This window comes from Diabrotica virgifera, chromosome 8 (assembly GCF_917563875.1).
Source record: "Diabrotica virgifera virgifera chromosome 8, PGI_DIABVI_V3a".
Lineage (NCBI taxonomy): Eukaryota > Metazoa > Arthropoda > Insecta > Coleoptera > Chrysomelidae > Diabrotica > Diabrotica virgifera.
The window spans coordinates 151,600,306-151,626,967 of record NC_065450.1 but is presented as its reverse complement, the minus strand read 5'-3'; the positions used below and the strand labels follow the sequence as shown (position 1 = coordinate 151,626,967).

Sequence of the window (26,662 nt, the reverse complement as noted above, 5' to 3'; positions counted from 1 at the left end):
TAGACGTGCTGCCCATTCTTTGGCACTTTCGTTGGCCATTTTGCGTGCTATAAAAAAATTTTCCCTGTTACTAAACACTGATTTAATCATTAATTATTTATATGGGAAATAAGCCACAATTAAAATGAAAAAAATAATTTTATTAACGTTTCGACGCCCAAATCCTTTTGGATTTGGGCGTCGAAACGTTAATAAAATTATTTTTTTCATTTTAATTGTGGCTTATTTCCCATATAAATAATTAATCATAAAAATGCCACAAGGAAATAGCTTCAGAACAACTGATTTAATCGGTTTAAAATGTTCATCCATCAAATCAACCAACTCTTTGAACGTTTTTATCTCTGGCTCGGCTGGAATACACATATTGAACAAAAATTTATACGCTTCTTCATTTAATAAACTTAAGAGAATAGCGCGTTTCCGATTTTCGTCACTAATATCATTTGCAGCAAGGTAATTACTTAATCGTTTCTTATACACTGTCCAATCTGAGTTACCGGGCACGAACTCTTGAATGGTATCGGTAAACGGAACATACGATGGCGTTTTTGGCACGTCCGGCATTTTTAATATAAAAAATGCGTTAACTACGACAAAAAGTCACTAGTCTCGTTCGTAATACTAGAACAAATGTCCATAAAACTCATCGCCACTTTGTAATATATTTTAGCCCTAATTTGAGGATGAATATTACAAACTATAAATTATTAAAATAAAACACATCTTTCTACAAAGAAGGCTCATTTAATACTCATGGCGAATGTACTTTTTACAATAATAAGAAATGTGTTACTCTGATAACAGTTGTTAGGTTTTACAGAGTGGTCTACTAAAACTATATTTACAATATCCAACAAAATCTGACGAATAAGAACGTATTTTTGATGAGCTACAACTTTGCTTTTACTGGTTTTATAGACTTTCTTAACATACAATTTTTTTTGCTTTTTAAAAGCTACATTTTTGCTAAGAATATTTTTTTCCATAAAATTACTCGAAAAGTATTGACTTAGTTTAAAAATTATATAGAACAAAGGTTTTTTAGAGTTAGTCAGTTGACCCATTTTTGGACTTATTTAAACGCGGACTTAATTTTTTACCCCCAAGTAAAAGCAACCAACGGAACAAGTTCAACTTTGAAGTAGACAGTAAGTAGAACCTAAACCCAGATTTTCATTCAATTCGAAGTTGACTCTGAAAATTACACTCCAAACGGTCATTTACTGGACTATTGTTGTTTATTTGTCCCGATCTACAACCCTAAATCCCGATTTGTTTTTTCTTATGTACCGATTAAAAACAAATCGGACCTGGCAACACTATGTGAGACCCTTGTAACAGGGTCACTTTAATTTATAGGCTATTGATTATATTCAAAATAAGATAGCTAAAAGGAACTACAACGTTAATGGGGTTTTATTATTTCATATGGTCAATGGATATCTATATATGAAAAGACCGCGGAGTGCTACCATTTAAAGCGGTGCGTTTTTGAGAAATGGCTGAATTAGTCCCTGGGCACAGGTTACATTAGGGTGAGTTCCATACACTTTTGGTACAAACATACCTACATAAAAATTGTTCCTGGTTAAATTTCTTATCTAAATATCACTTTTTAAAGTCAAGGATACTTTTTTTTACAAAAATATATTCAAAAGAAAAAACACAAAGAAACCCAAAAGAAAGAAATTTTGTTTTTTGTCCCATAACTTTTGTCCACGAGGATATAGGTATAGACATTGCTTTACAGAAAAAAACCTACATATTTCTTCTTTAAAATGTTGTTTAGAAGAGGTAATTAGAATTTATAGTTTTCGAAATATGATTTTTCAAAGTTCGCTACTCACAGCAATTTTGGGCAATTTTCCTTGTTATTTCGCAAATATTGTGCTGTAACTTTTTTCTACGTAACTTTAGGTATATGCAATGGTACACGTAATAGAAATAGAAATCAATTACCTTTAAAATGGTCTACTGTGTATCGTTGTACGACTTTTTTTTTTTAAGAGATTATGGTTTTTCAAGGTTTTATATTTTTAACGATTTTTATAATATAATATAAAAATAAAATAATATTATTATATAATATATTATATATTATATAATAATACATTATATATAGTATATATAATATAATATTATATTATATATTATATGATACCTAATATAAAAAAAAATATTATTTTTTACATTTTTTACGATTATTTTTAAAATTTCTCATTATAACTTTTTTTCTTCCACATTTAGGTATATATTATATTATATAATAATAAAAGCTTATTTTGTTTACTTTAAAATGGTGTATTACAAAACATTCTAGGATTATTTTTGAATGAGATATTATTTTTCAAAATGTAATAAGTACTTGCAACGATTTTTGATTTTAGTATTATTTTTTAAATTTCTCATTATAACTTTTTTTCTTGTACATGAATATACTATATATTGCTCAATAAAGAGAGCTTGCTTTCTGTTCTTTAACATGGTGTATCATCTATATTTAAATAATGGAAACCGAGTGATTCTTTGATATTTTTTACCTGTATTATTTAAAATTATTTCTTTTACAAAAATTACATAAACATTAGTCTTAGAAAACATCACTTTAGTTAAAATTATTTAAACGTTGACATTTAAAACATTTTCAAAATCAAAGTCCATCTCTTCGTTAGCATTAGCTTCAATATCTTCCTCTGACACCTCAGTTATCTTAGAGTTCCCACAATTAGTACCCATGCACATGCACCCTTTGCAGAATATTAAACAACTAATTCCTATCTTCCTACAACCGCAGATTTTTGTACATCCTTTGGTACATTTATATGCTATTTTTTTCAAGCAAAGCTTGTGGTGCAGGAGCTTTGAGAGCAAATATTGAAATTAATCCATATTTTGAAGTTTGCCCGGCCGAGTCAAGTGGATCGAAAGTATTACCTATAAAAAAGAAGATTTAATCATAACACACAATCATATAAAAAAGTTATAATGAGAAATTTAAAAAATAATCCAAAAATCAAAAATCGTTGCAAGTACCTACTTATTACATTTTGAAAAAGCATATCTTATTCAAAAATAATCCTGGAATTTTTTTATAATACTTATAAAACAGAATAAGCTTTCATTTTTATTATACATATAATATATACCTAAATGTAGAAAAAAAAAGTTATAATGGGAAAGTTAAAAAATAACCGTAAAAAATATAAAACTCGTTAAAAGTATAAAATCTTGAAAATGATAACCTCTTTCGTACAACATTATACAGTAGAACATTTTAAAGGTAATTGATTTCTATTCCTCTTACATGTACCATTGCATATGCCTAAAGCTGCGTAGAAAAAAGTTACAGAACAATATTTGCGAAATAACAAGGAAAATTGCCCAAAATTGCTGTGAGTGGCGAATTTTGAAAAATCATATTTCGAAAACTGTAAATCCCAATGACCTCTACCGAACACCATTTTAAAGAGAAAATATGTAACTTTTTTTTCTGTGAAGCAATGTCTATACCTATATCCCCGTGGACAAAAGTTATGGGACAAAAAACAAAATTTCTTTCTTTTGGGTTTCTTTGTGCTTTTTCTTTTGAATATATTTTTGTAAAAAAAAGTATCTTTGACTTTCAAAAGTTATATTTGGATAGGAAATTTAACCAGGAACAATTTTTGTGTATACGTATTTGTACCAAAAGTGCATAGAACTCACCCTAATGTAACCTGTGCCCAGGGACTAATTCACCCATTTCTCAAAAACGCACCCCTTTAAATGGTAGCACTCCGCGGTTTTTTCATATATAGAGATTCATTGACCATATGAAATAATAAAACCCCGTTAACGTTGTAGTTCCTTTCTATAGTACATAATCAATAGCCTATTAACCGTTTATATTAAAAAATAAGGGATTTATAAGACTAAATTTTCTACGAATTTATAGCTCTTGAAATTACCTTTAAAATGGTTTTTAGATGAACGTGATATAAAAATTAATTAGAAGTTATTCTAAAAAAACAATAACATTTTTTTAGAAAAGTTTTTGGACCATAAATTTGGAAAAATTCTTGGAGCATACATTTTGATGCTATCAACTTTTTCTGAACCTTATTTAATAGGTATTTCTGAGTACTTTGACAAGTGTTTAGTATTGTTTTTCCGTTATTTAAGCACGAATAATTCGATTTGAGTACTCGCCGAAAAAATACACATTCAATGACCTATAACTAATTTTGAATTAATACTAAAATGTTTCTCAAGTAAGGAATTTATTCGTTTTTTATTAGCTTCAATTTTGGTAATGATAACTTTTTTGTAAAAACTTACAGTTTTTGAGTTATTTATGAAAAACCGCTTTAAATCATGCATATTTCACGAAAAATTAAAAAAATCTTTGATCTTGGTAGGTACCTAACTCAAAAAGTATTGATATATTTTAATAGCTTTGTATAAAAAATCGTGTTTAGAACTTGTCCCTCCAGGGCCGCCGCTAAGGTGTTGGCCGCCCGTGTGCAACTTAATATTTGCCGCCCCCTTCTCTCTCTCTTCAATCCTGACCCCCCGGAGGGAGTGTAGTGGTCGACGTGATGTCGTGTATTGTCCGTCTCCAAAGATCTCTATTTCTGGTCATTTCTTTTAACTCATGCATAGGTCTTTTGCATATTCCTGTAATTTGATCGATCCATCTTGTTGGTGAGCTTCCTCGTGATCTTCGGCCTTCCACCTTTCCTTGTATAATGAGTCTTTCCATGTTTTCTGTGTTTGCTCTCATAACATGTCTACAGTATTTTAATTGTTGGATGTGGACTTTACTGGAGAGTCGTTGGCTAACTTTTAGCTCTCTCAAAATTGAATTATTTGTTCTAATGTAATATCCTAATTTAAACGTCCATTTAATTAAAATAAACCGTGAATAGATGACACAAACACATAAAAAACTAAAAAGTGACTTTCGAGCTTCCGTTTTGAAAAACTTTTTGACAATGTCTTTAATATCCAATGTCGCACACACTTCATGTTCGATAGATAAAGGCGGGTTCTCATTAATCAATCTCATTGATCAATATCCTTGATTCTATGCTATACGCTCTGAGCTTCGCTGGTGTCGCTCCTGGCGGATTACTTATTCAAATTTCACCGGTAATTTTTAAATTTATTATTTGATTGTTATCGCTTAATATTTACAACGCAAAAAAGTAATTAAATTGTAATCGATTTTTTTAAGATTTTGCTAACCATTTTGAAGTTTTATTGATAAAATATGAATTTATTACTTCGGATACTTTCACAATTATCGTGTAGATGGCGCAGATTAATTTATAATTACATATTACGGAACATTAAAAAAAACTTAAATTCAGCATTTAAAACGTAAGTATATTTAAGGTAAAAATATATACTACAGCTTTGACTAACTAATATTTTTTATAATTAATGTTTTTAATTTTAATTTTAAATTAATCATTTTGACATTTATGTCAAATTTTTTGGTAAACTTTGGTAAACTAGCGTTCAGTTGCGTTGACTTGAATTTTGTGGAGTAAACTATACAGAGAGAGTCTGTAATTTGGAATAAATTCAATATCTCAAATACTAATTGTTTTTTTGAAAAATGCTAAGACCCGTCGATTAGTATTTCAAATTGTCCTTTTTGATATACAATAATAATGTATACAGGTTGTCCCAACTTGGAGATATGACGTCATCGTTTATTTTCTTAAATGGCAACACTGTCATTTTGATAGCTATTTTGATAGGGTGTGTAAAGTTATATATATATATATATATATATATATATATATATATATATATATATATATATATATATATATATATATATATATATATAGTGACTGTACACCCCGATATGGGGCTAAGTCGCGTAAGCTTTCTAGATCCTATTTCTTAGGGAGGATCAGTCCCTTTTGCTTATGTTATCTTCTTAACGATTTCTCTCCATTTTTTCCTATCTCTAGTTTTTCCCCGCCATTCTCTGACTCCTGCGTTTTTTAAGTCTTCTTCAACTTCTTGCAACCACTTTGATCTTGGTCTTCCTCTTTTCTTTCTTCCTCCTGGATTCCATTCTATCATAGCATATGTCACTGCTTCATCTCCTGCCCGCCAGATGTGACCTAACCATCTAACTCTGCATTGCTTTATTTTGGTCACGATATCTTCTTTTAGTACTTTCTTAATCTCTGCATTTGTTCGGCTTCGATATTCATTTTGCTCTGTTCTGATTGGTCCCAGTATGGTTCTCATGATCTTTCTCTCCACTATTCTTAAGTTTTCTTCATCTTTTTTAGTCATCGTCATTGTTTCTGCTGCGTATAATAATATTGGTCTAATTATGGTGTTATACATTCTCATCTTGGTTTTAATAGACAGTATTTTGCTTTTAAGTAGTGTTTTATTTGCAAAAATAGTAAAGTTATATACAACTGCAAAATATCAAATTTTTATTCTCTACCATTTAAAAGATAATAGAAAATAACAAAGTTATGAAAAACAAGTAATCAAATAACAATTGAATTTAATTATTTTAATTAAGCAAATACTCATAATGTTGCCCTCAATTATTGTCAAATTGTCAATGGGCAACGTTATGAGCATTAGCTTAATTGAAATAATTAAATTCAATTATTATTTGATTACTTGTTTTTCATGAATTTGTTATTTTTTATTATCTCGTAAATGGTAGGGAATAAAAATTTAAAACTTTGCAGTTATGTATAATTTTACACATGCTATCAAAATAGCTATCAAAATGACAGTGTTACCATTTAAGAAAATCAACGATGACGTCATATCTCTAAATTCGGACACCCTGTATACATTATTATTATATGTCAAAAATGACAATTTGAAATACTAATCGACGTGTCTGAGCATTTTTCAAAAAAACAGTTCGTATTTGAGATATTGAATTTATTCCAAATTACAGACTCTCTCTGTATAGTAAGCATATGAGATCAGGTTAAATTCTTTGTGAAAACCATAAATATATTGTAATTTCGTGAAAAATGTCAAATTTTAAATGGAGAGACAACTATATCTGCAAGTTTCTAGAATTATACCAGAGAGAGGAGTGCTATGGAATATTAGGAGTGAACAATATAAAAATATAATAAAGCGGGAAAAATGCTATGAAGTTTTGAAATTGTTTTGGAATGGAAATAGAAACCCTGACTCTAAACAATATTAAAAATAAATGAACTGAATAAAATATTAAAAGCAAATAAAAGTGGTACACGAACAGATGATCTGTATAAACCATAAACCCAAATTGTTTTGGTTCGGCCAAGCGAATTGCCCGAACCAAAACGTTTAAGAGGTTTTTCCATTGCAAAAGACAGTGAGAGATGTTCTTGTTTTCCTATTTTTAATTACGTTTTTTAAATATTCACACACAATGCGAACGTCAATATGCACAATTTTCTTCTTTACAGCGATGATTAAAGTTAGCACTTTGTAGACCGAATTCAATATCCTTGAAATAGTGTGAATTTGAATTCTATGTTTAGTTGCATAGAATCAGCGCTATTGATCAATGAGGTTGACTAATGAGAACCCGCCTATTGCTAAAGCACAAAGTCTATCTTGCTTCATTTAGGGTCGAAAATAGTTTTTAATAATTTTAAATTTTGAAAACCACCGCTCACCCTTAGCTATAGGTAGAGTTAGGCCAGACAAGCGACAATTTACAGCGCTGTGAGACCAGTAAAGTGAAGCGCGAAAATGTGTCCCACGGTGATTCTAGTGGATGGCCAGACTAAGCTGTAAAATATCGCTCAGGAACATAGCAATATAGGATAGGACCCATTTTTAGCGCTTCATTTTATTGCTCTTATAGTTGTTAAGTTTGGAAATGTTTTACAAGGGCTTTTTTCTGCGATAAAGTATGGTTGAATAGCTCTAATTTCAGAGTTTACAGAGTGGACTGCGTTTGGCCGCCCCTATTGTTGGCCGCCTGTGTGCGATGCACACTTAGCACACATGGTAGAGGCGGCCCTGTGTCCCTCTATCAATTTCTGGAGTTATTTTTAATAAAATAATTTTCACCCCTGAGAAGGAATGGAATCTACCTCCAAGAAAAGGTGGCATCCATCTCCAAGGTAAAAGCGCAAGTTGGCAGCATATCACTTTGGTTCCTTGAGGTATCCTCTAACCACTCACCAATTCTCATGAAAATCGATGGAGGTTCACCGAAACCAGAAGTAATAGCTCATATTTACCTTCAGTGACTTCACTATTATATCGCAGTGCTTTGATATTCGGATAGCATAATTATATGTTTTTTATATAAATTTTCAAGGCATCTCACTGATTTTTCCATTCATAGATATTCTGACCAACAGGAACCTTCAAGATTAAAATTACAGCCGCTATTTTTTAATGATTTATCATAACTTGTTTAATTCTGTCCAATCAGATTATTATCATAGAATGAAAATTTGGCATAATTTGTCACGAGCGCAAAACAAATCAGTAATTTATAAAAGAGTTCGAGTGTAATTCGGTAAGATGTAAAACATTAATTGTCAGTCACCGAATGTTCATTTTTGCGTAGCAACGACGGGCATCTGACGTTATACTTGACGACGGGAAATTATCGAAAAAAATTCAGAGCGTCACAGATTATCCAATGCTCTATTATTACTCTTTATATTAAAACGACTTATACTTATAGACGTATAATTGGTTGGCGATTACAATAATCTAAATAGGTAACCAATTAATAATACGAATAAAAATAATTTGACACAAAAGTAATCGATTGTGACAGTATTGTCACAAGATCATATGGTAAAATGACAATTGTAATTTCTAGGTTAGTATTTTTCAGCGATGTAAATACAAATATTTTATGTCATTGGTATACCTATTCGGAAACTGTATGGTGAAATTTGATTGTATATTTATTTATTTTTACATTAAAATATTTTATATAATATTATTCTGGCAAATATTTGTATAAATATTGATGTTTTTATAAATATAAATATTCTGACAACTGTCAGATTTAACTAAAATGTCATGTAATGATTTGCGATATTCTTCAAATCCTATGACGTCAATTCTCATATTGCCAATTTATTCTAACTCTCTAGTGATATTATTATTGGTAATTTTTTTCGATAATTTCCCGTCGTCAAGTATTACGTCATATGCCCTTCTTCTTCTTAAGGTGCCGAGACCGCTTGTCGCTCGTTGGCTCTCATGTTGCCCAGCATATTAACAATCACTGTCTTATTTACAGCCGCACGAAATAGTTCAGTGCGTTTTCCCAAACCATTGGCGTAGGTTTTTAAGCCAAGAAGTTGTACGGCGGCCCACACTTCTTTTTCCCATTATTTTACCTTGCATGACAAGGTGAAGTATGTCATAATTTTCTGGGTGACGCATTATGTGACCAAAGTATTCCAATTTACACCTGAAAAATTAGATGCCCTTCATTGTTGCGCCAACATGAATATTCGGTGACATTAATATCCATTAATGTTTTACAACTTGTCACAGAGAACACCAAGAAACAGATTTAGCAAATATTCAGGCGAAAATATCAACAAAATATTACTTAAAATGATATAAAAACAGTTTTATTCATGAAGTAATCTTACCGAATTTTACTCTAATTCTTAGAAATTACTGGTTTGTTTTTACCTCGTGATAGTCTGGGCAGATTATCGGAGAATAGGCCATTTTTGGGAAAAGTTATTTACCAGCAATTTTATTGCTGGAATCGAGTCTTGTGATTGTGTATACTAATTATAGGTTTGTTCTAACAAACAGTCAAACTAGTCAGAAACCTTCAGCAAACAGTTGGTCAGTGAGAAAACATAATACAGTCACCCGTGCTATCCCCTCTACTCGCGCTGGTCCACTATTCCCTGATGGTTTCAAACCGTTTGGAACTGATGCTATAACAAACCTAATATAGTTATGCAAAGTCCGCAGATAGTGTGCTACTTTTTTTATAAACAAAATGGCGCCCGAAAATCGCGTTTTTTTTCTTCAATTTTTGCTCTATAACTCCAAAGATTTTAACTTTATACCAAAAACACCCAAATAAAAATTCATTGTAATTAAATTTTGAATAAAGATGTGTTTTTCCTGATTAACTTCGACGAAAATTTTCCCCGGAAAATGCGGGTTTCTCTAAGAAAATCTTTAATTTTCAACTAAAATTTTAGATAAGTAATTGTTCATCAATAATTAAATAACTTGGTAATATAAAAGCTCTTTTCATATAGATTATAATTCCAGAAGCCGACGGAGATTTAATGAACAGTTTAGCAACAATTGAATTGTTAATTAAAAATTTACGGTCGCTATAATAACCACAATAATTATGATACATAAAAATAACTATAATTTTTGTATAAAAAGACACTGTACCTATCTAATGTACTTTACAGAATTAAAATTGGACTATTTAAGCGGCCTTATGAATATTTTAAAATTATAAATAATTTTTTGGCTTAAAAACAAATAGAATATCTCGGGAAATATTACACTAAATTAAATCATGAAAACGGTATTGAAAAAAAAAAGCGGAAGGACGCTTCTTTTAAAAGAACAAACGTTTAATTGTGATGAGTGGTTCCTGCGATACAACCGGTCAAAATTGACCTTCATTTACGCCAAAGATATAAACAATAGGATCATAGTTTTCGAACCATCACCTTTTTATTGTTGTCCTCTTTCTCCACACCAATTTTTATAACTTTAAAATATTTATAACATATATTATTATAATAAAAACTATCGATATTACGAATGAAAATTGCCAAAATAGCAAAATTCTAATCAAAAATTAATCTCAAATTATAATTGAGAAAATGTAATCTCAAAGTTCAAAATCGGTATACGTTAAAAAAATGCATTTTCTCGGCTTCCCATGGACCAATTTTCTTCATTCTGTTTTTGTTCTTAAGTACAGCCATCTAACTAAAGCATTATTAAATGTCGAAATTGCTTTTGTTTTGTTATAATAAATTTATTTATTTATTATAACAAAATTTTTTAATTTGTTTAAATAAAGATTGTTTAAATAATTATACAGCTTTCAAATGAGAATATTTGTGTTTTTAACGTTAAAAGGTAGAATTATAGTAAGTTTATCTAAAAAAAGTCTACAACTGGAAAAAATATGTAGTTTTCTTTTCTTATAAAAAAATTAATCTATTATAACAAAACAAAAGGAAGTTTGAGATTTAATAATGCGTTAGTTAGATGGCTCTACTCGATTTACTTGGGAACAAAAAAAGAATGAAGAAAATTGCTCCATGGAAAGCCGAGAAAATGCATTTTGTTAACGTCTACCGATTTTGAACTTTGAGATTACATTTTTTGCAACCTAATTTTTGATTGGAATTTTGCTATGTATTTTTGGCAATTTTTACTCGTAATATCGATAGTTTTTATTATAATAATATATGTTATGAATATTTTAAAGTTATTAAAATTGGTGTGGAGAAAGAGGACAAAAATAAAAAGATAATGGTTTGAAAATTATGATCCTACTGTAACTGTTTATATCTTTGCCGTAAATGCCTGTCAAATTTGACCGGTTGTATCTCAGGAACTACTCATCACGATTAAACGTTTGTTCTTTAAAAGAAGCGTCCTTCCACTTTTTTTTTTTCAATACCATTTTTATGATTTAATTTAATTTAATATTTACCGAGTTATTCTATTTGTTTATAAGCCAAAAAATTGTTTGTAATTTTAAAATATTCCTGAGGCCGCTTAAATAGTCCAATTTCAATTCTGTAAAGTAAATTGGATATGTACAGTGTCTTTTTATACAAAAATCATAGTTATCCTTATGTATCATAATTATTGTGGTTATTATAGTGACCTTAAATTTTTAATTAACAATGCAATTGTTGCTAAACTGTTCATTAAATTTTCATCGGCTTCTGGAATTATAATCTATGCGGAAAGAGCTTTTATATTAGCAAGCTATTTAATTATCGATAAACAATTACTAATCTAAAATTTTAGTTGAAAATTAAAGAGTTTGTTGGAAAAACCCGCATTTTCCGGGGAAAATTTTTGTCGAAGTAAATCGGGAAAAACATGTCTGCAGAATTTAATTACGGTGAATTTTTATTTGAGTGTTTTTTTTTTGTAAAGTTAAAATATTTGGAGCTATAGAGCAAAAATTGAAAAAAACACGATTTTTGGGGGCAATTTTGTTTATAAAAAAAGTAGCACACTATCTGCGGACTTTGCATACCTATATTATTAATATATAAAATCATAAGGTTCGATTCCAGCAATAAAATTGCTGGTAAATAACTTTTCCTTGTATTTTGCTAATTAGCCCAGCGTATGACACTTTGACATAATTTCACTCCCTTTCGGGTTGTGAAATTAAAACTGTCAAAGTGTCACTCGGGATAGAAATCGATAATTTTAGAGCGCTCGTATAATTACTGCTGATAATTAAATAATTACTTGTTTATTTTGTTAGGATTGCACACGAGAGGTAAGGAAACTGAATTGGTTACAATATTAGTACGTTTGTATATGTATATCTGCAAAGTCAGAAAAACCTAAAAATTGAAGATTAGAGAACATACAGTATATTATTTAAAATATTTATATATAAATGTATCTAAATATACGTCAAATAAGAAACGAAGTATCGGCTACTGTGACATGATAAAATATATTCTCTCTATAATTATACAGTGTGTCCTCGGATAGGGTGTCCAAGAGGAAATACTTTTTTAATTTCAATTTTAGCGAAAAATGTCATTCTTGATAAAAAGTTTTGCTTGTTCTTAAACCCCATAAAACGAAATAAAATTTAAGGTTTCCTAAACCTGCTTAATTTTGTAGCCTATTGTATGTAAATCCGTATAAATTTTTGCACTAAGTTCGAAATCGTGACAATAATCTAGCGTTGCTAAGCTACAATGTAACTTAGTAAATGTCAACTCCAATAAATAATTTGCAAATTGTCATGCTTTTTCGATAAGAGATTGTTGAGCATCCAACAAGGAATTTATCTTGTAAAGTGTTATGAAATTGGAGCTGTTTCGCATCGACATGCGATTGAAATGTTCAATGAAAAATATTCAGATGTACAGTTACGAACACTGAATAGTGTACACCTTAATTTTTATATTGTAATACTCTACAATTGCAGTGTCTTACGGATTTGATAAATGCCAAAATCAAAAAATTTCAAAAAGTCAATGCTTGTCAAAAAATTCGCTAGTGTTGAAAACTCCTCCAAAATGAATGCATTTGAGTGATATGCAAAAAGCAAGAGCAATTGCCAAACTCGAAGAATGTTGTTCACTAAGGAAAGTTGCTGCAGATTTGTACGTGAGCCATATGCGCATATGGGAAATCAAAGAAAGATGGGATAATAATCACTCTATACCAAGGTTGGGCGGTTCAAGGGAGCAGAAGATCTCCACATATCAACAGGATGAGTTGTTAGTAAATTATTTGAGTGAATCTCTTTTTGCCAGAGCTCAAAAAGCTAACGAAGAGACAAGCATTTCCGGGCAGTATTTGCACTGAACGTAGAAGAATTACACAAATTATTGTTTATTATTTAACATTGTTATCATTATTTAATATAAAATAGATTTAAAATAATGGATATTTTAAAACCATAATTCCCTATTTTCGTGACCTATTAAGACCATAATCCAGTTTATTCAAAAAAACTTCTTTCTATACGATCCATTTTTTTAAATTTTGTAAAATATATTTATATTATTTTGATTTTTTAACTTTAATCAACCCATTGTAGATACACCACTGTTAACGTCACTTTGACGTAAAAGGTGGGTTTAAACGAGGTAAAAATTAAAAAAACTGGCTCCTAGATACGTAAGCCTGTAAACTATTCAATGATCGTAACTGTACTTACTCGCTACGCGAAATGGATTGAAGAAACTAATGAAGGAATTCAATGAGACAGGATCTGTTGAAAACAGAAAAAGGTCGAAAACGATGTATAGTGAGGACGATGAAGCAGCTACTGCCCTATAGTACTAGCTATGCGCTATGCAGTCAGTAAAGGAAAATCCAAGTTTAAGTTTACGAAAAAGAACAGCGGAAGTTGGCTTTAGCAAAAGTAACTTACACAAAAAATTCAAGCAAAACAACATTCATCCCTTCAACTCAAAATTTATTCACATCTTACAATATTGTGATTATGACACGAGGCTTGACTTTTGCGCAATCATTGGTGAAACACTTATGAATTACCGCTTCTTTCACTACAATATTCTATTTTCTGATGAGTCCGCGTTCACGACAAATGGAATCGTTTCATCCTAAAATTGTCGGTATTGGGCTAGTGAAAATATTTATTTCCACCTACCTCTACCGAAAGTAAACTTTTCCGGACCAGATTGTAGGGAGCAAAATTGTACTTTTCCTCCCTAGGGAGGAAAATAAAAGTGACGTCATGGTATTTCATGCATGAAATATGTATAAATTATTGACGGCCTGTACAATATCTTACATTTTTACGTGTATCTATACATTTTAACGTTTATTTTTAAAACACTCTGTATTTTGCAGAATGGTAAAAACAGTAAATTGTTATTTTGATTTAACAATGTTTACATTAATAATTTGACTTATATTTGACAGTTGACAGTTATATTCTACCTACTTGTTAGTTTTAGTTTTAATAAATTTTGTTGGTTAGTTACATAAATAAATTAAGTAAAAATGAAAAAATGACTTGTTATTTGAGGAAGGTGGAAAAACCATATGTATAACATGGGAGTAAAGTGCCTTTTCCTCCCTTGAATAATTACTACCTCATTCTCGGGAGGAAAAGTAGCACTTTCCTCCCTTGTTATACAAATAGCTATTTCAGGATTCAACGTAATAGACAATTTTATAAGGAGGTAAGTGTTTGGTGTGCTGTTTTACCAGTTCGAATTACCGGACCGTATTTTCTGGAGAAGACTAAAACAGGAAGAATATTTCAATTTGTTAGACAACTATTTAATATCGGAAGTAGATGAACTTCTCTTGGAGAAAAGAAGTAAAATGTATTTTCAACATGATGGCTGTTCGTCACATTCGAGTTTGCTGATAACAGGATGGCTAGATGAGTATTTTCCTTGAAAGATGGATTGGAAGGTAGGGACCGATATTTTTTCTGCCCCGACCAACAGATTTAATTATTTTGGATTTCTTTTTATGGGGCTTCTTAAAACAGAATGTTTACAAAAGAAATCTAAATCATAATATTGAAGATCTGAAACAAGCAATGATAAATGCCGTCAGAGGTATCACCCCAGACCTGCTAGGGTGGAGAGATATTTTGAAGTTGGTGAAGGCTACGTCAAATAGTTGTTTTTTTGAAGTGACAACTTCTTTAGGGACGTTGTGTACTTTTTAGATGGGGAAAAAGTATTGAATTAGCGGCCGTCACCGCGACCGTAATTGCTTCTACGAAATAATATTTTGAAGTGAAAACTTCTTTAGGGACGTTTTGCCCTTTTTAGATGTGGAAAATATTGAATTAGCGACCGTCATCGCGGCCGTCATTGCTTCGACGAAATATATTTTTGGAGTGAACATTTCTTTAATGACGTTGTGCACTTTTTAGATGGGGAAAAAGTATTGAATTAGCGACCGTCATCACTTCGGCGAAATAAATTTTTTAAGTGAAAAGTTCTTTAGGGATGTTGTGCACTTTTTAGATGGGGAAAACGTATTAAATTAGCGACCGTTATTGGTTCGACGAAATAAATTTTTCAAGTGAAAACTTCTTTAGGGACGTTGTGGTCTTTTTAGATGGAGAAAAAGTATTGAATTATCGACCGTCATCGCGACTGTCATTGCTTCGACGAAATAAATTTTTGAAGCGAAACTTTTTTAGGGACGTTTTAGTTATACACTTTTTAGATGGGGAAAAAGTGTTGAATTAGCGACCGTCATCGCTTCGGCGAAATCAATTTTTGAAATGAAAACTTCCTTAGGGACGTTGTACACTTTTTTAATGGGTAAGAAGTATTGAATTAGCGACCGTTATTGCTTCGACGAAATAAATTTTTGAAGTGGAAACTTCTTTAGGGACGTTGTGCACTTTTTAGATGGGGAAAAAGTATTAAATTAGCGACCGTCATTGTTTGACGAAATAAATTTTTAAAGTGATAACTTTTTTAGGGACGTTGAGCACTGTTTAGATAGGAAAAAAGTATTGAGTTTGCGACCGTCATCACTTTGCCGAACTAAATTTTGTACGTAAATATATTATGTGTATGTATATATAAACAGCATAGAATGTACGCAACGCGTATATAATATAGGTATAGCAATTATTTTTGGATGTGGAAAAGCATTAAGTTCGTAATTTATATACTATAAGAAGTTTTCACTTCTGTCGGCACTCCGATGAGTGCTTTAAATTTTTTTATTTACTGTTATTTTTCCTATTATTGCTTATTATCGTTTTGTTATTGATATTAAAATTTAATGTTTTCTTTTTATGGGGTTTTAGAATAAGCAAAATATTTATCAAGAATAACAGTTCACAAGATAAATTCTTTGTTGAACGCTTAAAATTGTCGAGACAATTCGCAAATTATTTATCGAAGTTGAAAGTTACTAAGCTACAGCGTAGCTTAGCAGCACTAAATTATTGTTACGATTTCGAACTTAGTGCAAAGATTTATACGGAGTTACATAAAATTGGCTACAAAATTAAGCAGGTTTTGAAAAACTTGAATTTAATTTTGTTTCATGGGATTTTAGAACAATCAAAACTTTTTATCAAGAATAACATTTTTCGCTAAAATTGAAAATAAAAAAGTTTTTCCTCTTGGGCACCCCATCCGTGGACACAGGCTATAATTTATATTCTTAACGATTGAACCAGCTCTTAAAAGTCTCCACGCCTCTTGAGACATTTTGTACTGATTCTTCAAGTCCTTTCTTAATTACTTCACTAGCAACGGGAATATTATTCGAAATATCATTACTTAAATCTTGAATCTTTGGAAGAACTTTTTCTGCCCCCTCATTAATTTTTGGAGCAACTAACTCTATTCCTTCTTTAATTTTTGAATTTACTGCTTCTACACCTACTTTAATTTTTGGTATTACCTCTTCAACCACTGTTTGAACTACGGGACTGGGATTTAACCTTTGGAGACAGTTTCCAACACCTTCTTTTAGATCTTCTAAAACCGTTTTTGTTGCATTCTCTTTTACTAATTGTTCTATCTCTTCTACAGTAATAAGAGATGTGCTTATCTCATCATGGTTACTTTTTAATTCTTGGATTTCGTTTTGAAGGTTTTCGCTTGTTCTGGTCAAGTTTTCTTGTTTTTCTTTTGAATCTAAAATATCATTATGAACTAGTTCCAATTTGGTAACAATCTGATACTGTTGTTTATTACTATTTTCTTGATTTTTGTATACAGCATCTAGCAGATTGTTGTAATGTTCCGTGTCTATAGTTATTTTTAAAATTTGTTCAGTTAGTATTTTCAAAAGTGATTTTGTTTGGTTATGTTTTACTTGTCTGTCCTCCGTTGCACTCATATGATATTTTTCTCGGTCCAGTTGGGCTTCTTCAAATGGAGCTTTACGCATAATATATTCTTTAATGTCCGTCAGTAAGTCTTCGGACACTTGTAAGATATATTCAGGCAGTTCAAAATGGTTGTCTAAAATCCATGTTTTACGAATATTGTCTTCCTCTTCCCATGTAAACATTTTGCGATATCCATATTTTTGAGGATTAGTATGAGCATTTTTATAAAATAGGCCTGGATCAGTAATGAATATGCCCGCTTTCGAGTACAGTTTGCATGTTTTCCATTTTGATGATTCATTGGAAACTTCTTTTCCTTCTTTTCTGCCTACTCTATTTCTTTTGGACTCTCCATAAATAATACCTAAAAATTAAGTTCGTGTTATTGTAATATTTCATGTTATATTTAAACAATTTACAAAAATCATGGTAATTTTTTTAAAACAGCAAAAATTAGGATGGCAATGTAGCGCTAAGTGTGTAAATATTAATTGTACTATATAGGCTTGTTCAATTGAAACGTATCTTTGATCCAGAAGAAATTAATCAGTAAACATAACTACAAATAATTACTACTAATCTAAATATAAATTCACAAAAATAAACAAACTCAGACACGTTAAATGCTACTGGGAGCACTGCCGAATCATAATTTACAATGTATAAACTTTGGAAATCATGATTTGGTATTTACATTGCATATATGTTACGGTTGATGTGATAAATGCCGTCTGTATTACCGGTAAATAATTACCGGTAAATATTGATAGTAACCGTAGCAGCTGGTGAATGTGATTAATAATGCCTTTATAATTAGATTTACCGGTTATTATTAATACTTTGATAGCAATTCTGGTTAATGTACTAAAAACGCATTTTGGGCTTCACTATTGCTCATTTATGAAATCTGATAATAAAGTTATGCCTGGTTGAACCAACAGATCTTAAGCTTAAGCCGTGCCTTAAGCTCAGCTTACGAAACATATGCGTTGCACCATTGACTCTTACATCAATTTTAAGCTTGCCACAATGGATTGTCACGAGGATTGCATAGATAAGAATCGAAAATTATGGTGCAACGTAAGTGAGACTTAAAGCGACCATATCTATAAACTGAGCTGGGCCAAGCTGGAGCTTAAGTTTTGTTGGTGCAACTAGGCATTTAACACTTAAACATAATTTATCAATAACAAAATTCAACTAGACACCTTATAAGTAAAACCAAACTCATACACACGCATTAGGCTTTAAGTTACTAGACTATAACTACTTGTTTTTATAGGAAAGGCTCTTGTGGCACTTATAATTAAAAAGAACGCTTAATTTTTTGCGTTTGCAGCGTTTTTAATTGCATTGGCCACTACAATTGCAGTAGCGGAATAAATTTGAATCTTTGCGAACGCATTCAATGAGACTTATGTGAGCATCAGACGCTTTATTGACTGAAATAAGTGTTATAGCTTTTCATGTATCACAGAAATAATAAAGGCAATACTGTTTCGGCTATCGGCCTTTTCTCTATAAACTTCTGGAATTCGCAGTCGAACACTTTGACCTACTTTTTCAACAGGGAATCTATCATTGGAATCCTTTAACATTCTGTCAGATCTTTTAGAAATTACTGTTTAGCAAGATACCGAGTCTCCTGAATTTTCTTTTGAAGTTTTGTCAATTGCAGTGCCATCTTCTTCGTCTCCCTCATATGCATTAACGCCAATACTGGCATTGTCTACCTCACTTACAGCAATTACCGCACACGCATTATGTTCCATTGGGCTGTTAGTATTACCTGTATCTTAAATATTCGCTAACTGTGAATCCTCGGTTGTAGTGTTGAGTTGGATATCACCACGATGCTTTGCTCCACCATCAGCGTCATCAGAATGATCTGCTTTTATCGCTTCTAAATCTTCTGATTTCGGATAAAATACCAGGAGGTAAGGATGGTTTTAACCCTGCTTTAGCCTTATGTATTTAATACATTATAGTGTATTACACAGTGGCCGACTACAGTTTGACTAACACGGTGGAATGCTCTATGCGCCGTATTAGCTTTGGTATGTCGCAGTGACTAATAAACCTCTCTACACTCCGCAGGCTTCTACGCACTTAACGGTATTAAAATTTATCACATTTACCGTTCTAATCCGGGAATTATTAATAATTACCGGTCGATGTGATTAATTCTGGCATATTTATTACTTTTACCTAGCTATTCGGTTTGTATTAATAATAACCGGTAATTATTAATAATTTCCAATTAATCATACTTACCGTAACACATACATTGTAAATTATGATTCGGGAATGCTCCTAGCAGTCCCGGATTAAGATTATTGAGGCCCCTAGGCAAACCATTCTATGAGGCTCCTAAAGAAGCCTGTGCCTTCTCCTTCCAAAACCTCGGATAACCCCTCCATCTCCGAGCGGCATTTCTTAGATAAGTGGATAACTCTAGAGAGTGCTTTTAAAGATCACATAAAAATACTACGTGGAGTTAGGCAGGGATGTATCCTATCGCCGTTGATATTTAATATGTACTCAGAGAGAATTATTAACGAGAAACGAGGCTCTATACGGAGTAGACGAAGGCATCCTTCTAAATGGAGAAATAGTAAACAATATTAGATATGCCGATGACTTCAGAGGCTAATGGACAGAATCAACGAGTATAGTCAACAGTACGGACTAAACATTAATACCCAAAAACCAAACAAATGATTATCAGCAAGGAGAATATAAACGGGGCTCATCTATACATTAATGAAACGCAGATAGAGCGCGTAAAACAGCAATACTACCTGGGATCTATTATAAATGAGCAGTGAAGCAACGTACATGAAATAAAGTGCCGCATCGGAAAGGCAAGAACGGATTGTAATAAAATGAAAATAATTACGTATTTTTTATGGGAAATAAGACACAATTTTACTAAAAAATGAATTTATTAACGTTTTGAAGCCCAAATCGGGTTTCGTTGTCAAAATACAAAATACTATTAAAATAAAACAAACATGTTGCTAAGTAAAAAAATTCTTCTAATAATTTATTTAATCTGACTCATTTATATTGGCAATTCAGACTTATATTATACATTTTAAAGTAGAAGACTTTAAAATGATATCGCCAATATTTATGAGTTGCGTTCCTGGGACGACTTTACTAAAAGATAGTTCATTCGATTACATGAAAATGATTTTTCCCTCGTGATTTACTATGGAATCTCTAACGCAAGAATTTTACTGTCATCGTTGCATTTAGTTGTCTTTTTAAAGACAGATCACATGCTATGATTTTTTTGCGACGGATATTCTTGAGTTGGGATTGATTTCATGTAATCAAATGAACTATCTTTTAGTAAAGTCGTCCCAGGAACGCAACTCATAAATATTGGCGATATGATTTTAAAGTCTTCTACTTTAAAATGTATAATATAAGTCTGAATTGCCAATATAAATGAGTCAGATTAAATAAATTATTAGAAGAATTTTTTTACTTAGCAACATGTTTGTTTTATTTTAATAGTATTTTGTATTTTGACAACGAAACCCGATTTGGGCTTCGAAACGTTAATAAATTCATTTTTTAGTAAAATTATGGCTTATTTCCCATAAAAAATACGTAATTATAAAAATGCCACAAGGAAATAGCTTCAGAACAACAAAATGAAAATAGATACAAAAATGAGACATTTGAGATGATATGTTTTCTCTATATTATTGTACGGAGCGGAGGCATGGACGCTTACAGAGGCCCTTATTAAAAAACTTAATCCGTTTGAGATGTGACTCTATAGAAGAATGATGAGAATATCCTAGACAGCAAGGATCACGAACAAGGAAGTTCTACAAAGAATGAAGAAGGAATCGGAGATTTTGTTTACCATCAAACGTATAAAACTGCAGTATCTGGGACACGTTATGAGAAATCAGCACCGTTACTCCCTGCTGAAGTCCATATTGCAAGGTAAACTCAAAGGTAAGCGAGGACCCGGTAGAAGGAGAATACCATGGCGACGGAATTTGAGAACATGGTTTAAGAAAACTTCAACGGAACTGTTGCGAGCCGCAGTGAGCAAGGTTATGATTGCCAATATGATTTTCAACATCCGAAACGGATAGGAACCAGAAGAAGAAGTGCTTTTAAGGACTAGATCGTGGCGAATGGGATTGCTTAGTCGAGTTTCATTTAAGCATTTGATCATAACTTCCCAATGGTGGGTAGAGGCTAAAAAAAAGTTGTACACGGACTGAACAAACCCAAAATACGATATTGCTCCAACGCAACTTTCAGCAGCACTTACTCCAATAAAATTAAGTGAGTGTGCGGCACAAGGAATGTAAATTGAAAGTTTGTTAATTTTAGATAAATGAGCCTGGAAACTATTGTATTTGCCTGACATGTTTGCTGCATTTTCGTACGATTGTCCCCTCATGTCGTTCTAAAATCAATGCCACAATTGTTTAAAATGGTTAAAGCAGCAGAAGAAAGATTTTCTCCACTATGGCTAGGTACTTATGGGTATGAATGTGAGAAAACGCTCATACACCATTACCGGACTACCATCAGATGAATTAAAATAATAATAGTTGATTGGTCAATATGAGACAAACCTGATGTTGAATCAACACTTAAGGAGTAGTATTCGGCTTCCTTAATTTCTTCAACAATTGTATTCAAAACGTGTTTTCCCATTACCTCTATTACTTTTTCGCAGATCTTTGAAGATAAGCAATAAGGTTTTCCAGTACCCTTATTGTCATACTTAGCTAAATGAAAGCTTAAAAACGAATCGTACTTTACCAGTAGCTCTAAAATGCTCTAAAGAGACTATTTTTCAGAACTTGCATCCAGCAATCTCGTTCTTGATTAAATTGAATTTCCAAAGAGCTGTCAATTCGACCACGAAAGCGCTGCCTGTCGATGAGTGTTTTCACACATGATCGGTGAGCTTGACTTTCTTCACGTGACTTCATTCTATGAGAACTTTTCCAATCCGAATGTCCTGTTGTGAAGTAACCAAACTAAGAAGAAATAAGAGGCTAAATGATAAATTCCGCGGGAAACTACAGCGAAAGGCTTGGGTAGTGGATGAAAAGGTAGGGACGGGGCGCTGACTAATTTGTTCCTTTTGATCTTACTACTTTTCTAAGAAATCGTGCAGACTGACAGGTAGTACTGTTTACCAAATGGCATTTATTAGCGACTTATTCTCACAACATAGAATTTCTATGTAAACAAAAGTATGCATTGTAATGTAGTTTTATACGTCCACCATCACTTTTATGGTATTGAGCGATATTTGAATTTTTCAACATAATATGATTTATAGCTTTTATTTAATTCTAATTATTTTTTCGTTTTGGGCCCTGCGAGGCCCCCTTCGGGGCCGAGGCCCCTAGGCAACTGCCTACTTTGCCTAATGGTTAATCCGGCACTGGCTCCTAGTAGCATTTAACGTGTCTTGGTTTTTTTATTTCTACTGCATCTTGAATTTAAATTTAGTATAGATACCTATATTTAAGATATATTTAATTTATTTAATTCTTGCTGCTCTAGGCCGAAGAATTCTTTTGCGGCATTTTGTATTTCTTTGTCCATCTGAAAACGATTACCGTTTAACGGCATTTTCAGTGGCCCAAAGATGTGAAAATCGAAGAGCGATAAATCAGAACTATAGCGTGGATACTCTAATATCCTTCATTTCCTTCTATGTAGATTTGGTAATATAGTAATAAAAAAGTATGTTTAGTATAGTATAGTCCACAAAAACGGAAAAGAGTAAGGCCACCACTAACAACTAATCTCTTTAAAGCATCAGTTAATAAAATAGACAGAATAATCGCCAATATTCGAAACGAATAGATACCAAAAGAATAGTGATGAGCAAAACAAGAACAAGACCAAGACCAGGCTAGCCTTGGTCTTGGTCTTGTTCTTGCAAGCTTGGTCTTGGTCTTGGTCTTGCTGCAAGAGTTTTGATGGTCTTGTTTTTGGTCTTGTAGCAATAATTTGAGCCAAACAATTTCGAATAAAATGTACAATGAAATAAATAAAGATGTGAAGAATAAAACTATATTTTTTGCTTTAAATTTTTAACAGAATGTAGAATGTAGTTTCAAACGGATACCAATTTTAACATTACATATTCACCTAATGACCTAATTATTTCTCTCTATATACAGAGATTAGAGTATATTTTTATAATGGTAATGTTTATCAGTAGGAAAAAACCAGCATTTACAACCCCTGTTGCAATTGCCGGCCTTCGGTTGTGTCACGTTGTATTTTGCATGCTATCGATACCTGCCGCCTGCCTTCAGACCACGTCTTGAGTCTGGATTATTGTTTATTGTCCCTGTATTTTAATAAAATGTTAAAGAAAAAGAGCTTCTTAAAGGTGCCACAAATGGTCGGGGACCTTCAATTTACGGATTTTACGAACAGGGATAAACGGTTTATAGTTGTTAACAGATAATGATCTGCTCCTTTCACTCGAACACTGTAGTATTTATCCTACGAGGGTCAAATTTAAGAACATAAATTAAATATTTTTAAGAGAACACAAAAATGAAATATTTTTTACTCTATTTAATCATTATTTAATATAATTAACTTTTTTTATAAACTAACTAAAACATACTTTTTAGTAAATAATTAAAATATATTTACCATAACAATAAAAAAATATTTACCATACCTATTTATAGACCGAATACTATAACATAATAACTAAACCTAATGTAATTCTGTAATTTGTGATCTTGCAGTTCTTTAATTTTATTTAAACTACATTGCTCTCGTAACACGAGTTATTCGCACTTTTTATTTTCACATATTTACAATACCCATTATGACATTTAAAAAGTTGAAAATATTCGGATGTGGGTAGTAAAAACTAGAATTTAAAACACACTGAAATGATGCGCATGCATTTCAAGTGCGGCACATACTATTTGTAGTACTGGCCCTTTCTGGGAACAACCTAGATTCTTACAAATAGTTTTCAACTATGAAATAAGTAAAATTCTTTACGCGTTTGTCATCCGGGATTTTCACAAATAATTCAACTTCCAACTTTCGTTGATTGTAAAAAATTAATCCAAAAAATAATTTTAAAAATTTCCCAGTATCGGAATTTTTCTCATTATATTCAGAAACTGAACCTAAGCTTTGAATTTTGCGATATCAAGCTTGACACATTACAATCGACGACCAGTTATTTTTTATTCAGGCCACAATGCTTTCACAGCATTGTGAATCCCTTTTCAAAATCTATTATGATATTTTTTGTATTAATTTTAAATTTAACGACCTACATTTTTCCTCAATTATGCGAAAAGAATTTAAATAAGTGTCAGTATTTTTATTAGACAAAAAAGCGAAAACTACTGGTACAGAAAAACCGTTTTTAATTGCATTTTTTTAACTGGATTACCCTATCTATAAATGCATTTTTTTTGTCTTACAAGTTATTTCAATTGTCCTTGAACTGTCGCCGTTTGAAAACTTGCCTTCTGAACACTTTGAAGGTTGAGAAAATGCAAACCGTTTGACTTAATCAAAACGACTTAAAAATATAGGTAACCAAAATATTATGTATTTTAAAAATTCGATATTCTTTAAGGTTTCTTACAATGTCAGTATATATTATTGAACTAAAAAAATAAAGTTAAATAATAAAAACCAATTTTTCTCAAAAAAGTGCAAGAGTCTTGCAGGTTGGTCTTGGTCTTGCGTGGTCTTGCAAGGTTCGGTCTTGGTCTTGGTCTTGTTCTTGCAAGCTTGGTCTTGCAACCAAAAGGTGGTCTTGGTCTTGGCCTTGGTCTTGCTGCAAGACCAAGACCAAGACCGCAAGACCAAGACCAGTCTTGCTCATCACTACAAAAGAAGAAGAAGAAGGTAGGAAGAAATACAAGCATATTATCCAATGACCCTTGGATATAGATAAAAAACATCAACTACCTGTATGGAAAACACAAAATATTGCAACAAAAATATTTTACATTTTAATGTCCAAGAATGGTTAAGAACTGTATTTCTTTCAATCAATTTATCTACTGTCATAATTTTTATTTATAAGAAAAAATTAAAAACAACATAAAAATATTATCTAATAAAAATCTGAGAGTTCAACCAACCTTTAGTTAATTCTGCTTTAGTAATATTTTTGTCCTGCTCTGTTGTGAGAAAGTAATCAAAAATTCTATCAGAAGCATCTCTAGCTAATTTTTGCATTGCTCTCGTTGGCCCTCCATTACACGTTAGCTTCATAAATTGGAGTTCAAAATTACTAAAAACTTCTACAGCGGCTTCAATCAGAGTATATCTAAAAAAAATTCGAAAATATTATTTCGAGATAAATAGTAGAAATAAAAACAAAATGAATGATTTAATAACATGTAACAGTTCACAGCTTTTATTGAATTAACAAAGATGTCAAATAATAATTTTTGGTACATGAAGGACACAGCGCCGGATAAAGGGGCGGGCGAGCCGGGCGACTGCCGGGGGCGCCAAATTTTGAAGAACGCCGATATAAAAATATATTTTTTTTATTCATTATTTTTTTTTATTTTATATATTAACATTTTTCCTATGACATTGTTTGAATAATTCTAATATTATAAGAAAAATATTTCTATCTATAGTCAGAATTCATAACTCAAAAAAATACATTAATAGACTAAAACCAAAGCTCATTAATTAATATAATGCAACCTAAGAATTGTTATGGTTTTTATCACTCATACAAAATTAATGCAGACAAATTGTTTTTACGATCTACAAAGGTTGTTCATTTTTTTGGGTCATTTGTCACGTAGGTGTCATATATGTCAGCAATCTACTTCAAAAATGCACGAAGATCAAATTTTAAATTATCAACAAAATTATGAATATTCAGTGATACTATACACCTACTGGTGCCTATGTCGTAAAACTCTTTGGTTAAATAATTTTGTCTTTCTATAAATTTGCATTAACACTGGCGCGTGTGTTTTAAAGTGGAATAAAAACAGTTTTGTAAAATATTGGTTGTGGAATTAATAAATTTTTATTATTTTTCCGTTACATAAATTTCGGTTAGTAGCCATCCACGTAATAAAAAAATAAATGAATAATTAAATTAAT

At 31.5% G+C, this 26,662-nt stretch overlaps 1 protein-coding gene across 1 annotated transcript in view; it reads right to left on the bottom strand.

The window, feature by feature from the left end:
- Window positions 1-12,447: 12,447 nt before the first annotated feature.
- LOC114341475 (uncharacterized) overlaps window positions 12,448-26,662 on the bottom strand; it is a 98,244-nt gene continuing 84,029 nt past the window's right edge. Inside the window, exons 4-5 of the mRNA XM_050658879.1 lie at window positions 25,672-25,859; window positions 12,448-17,894 (exon numbers count right to left, since the gene is read on the bottom strand). Of these exons, the coding sequence (XP_050514836.1) occupies window positions 16,855-17,894; window positions 25,672-25,859 (1,228 nt within the window). The 3' untranslated portion in view covers window positions 12,448-16,854. The remainder of the gene's footprint in view (window positions 17,895-25,671; window positions 25,860-26,662) is intronic.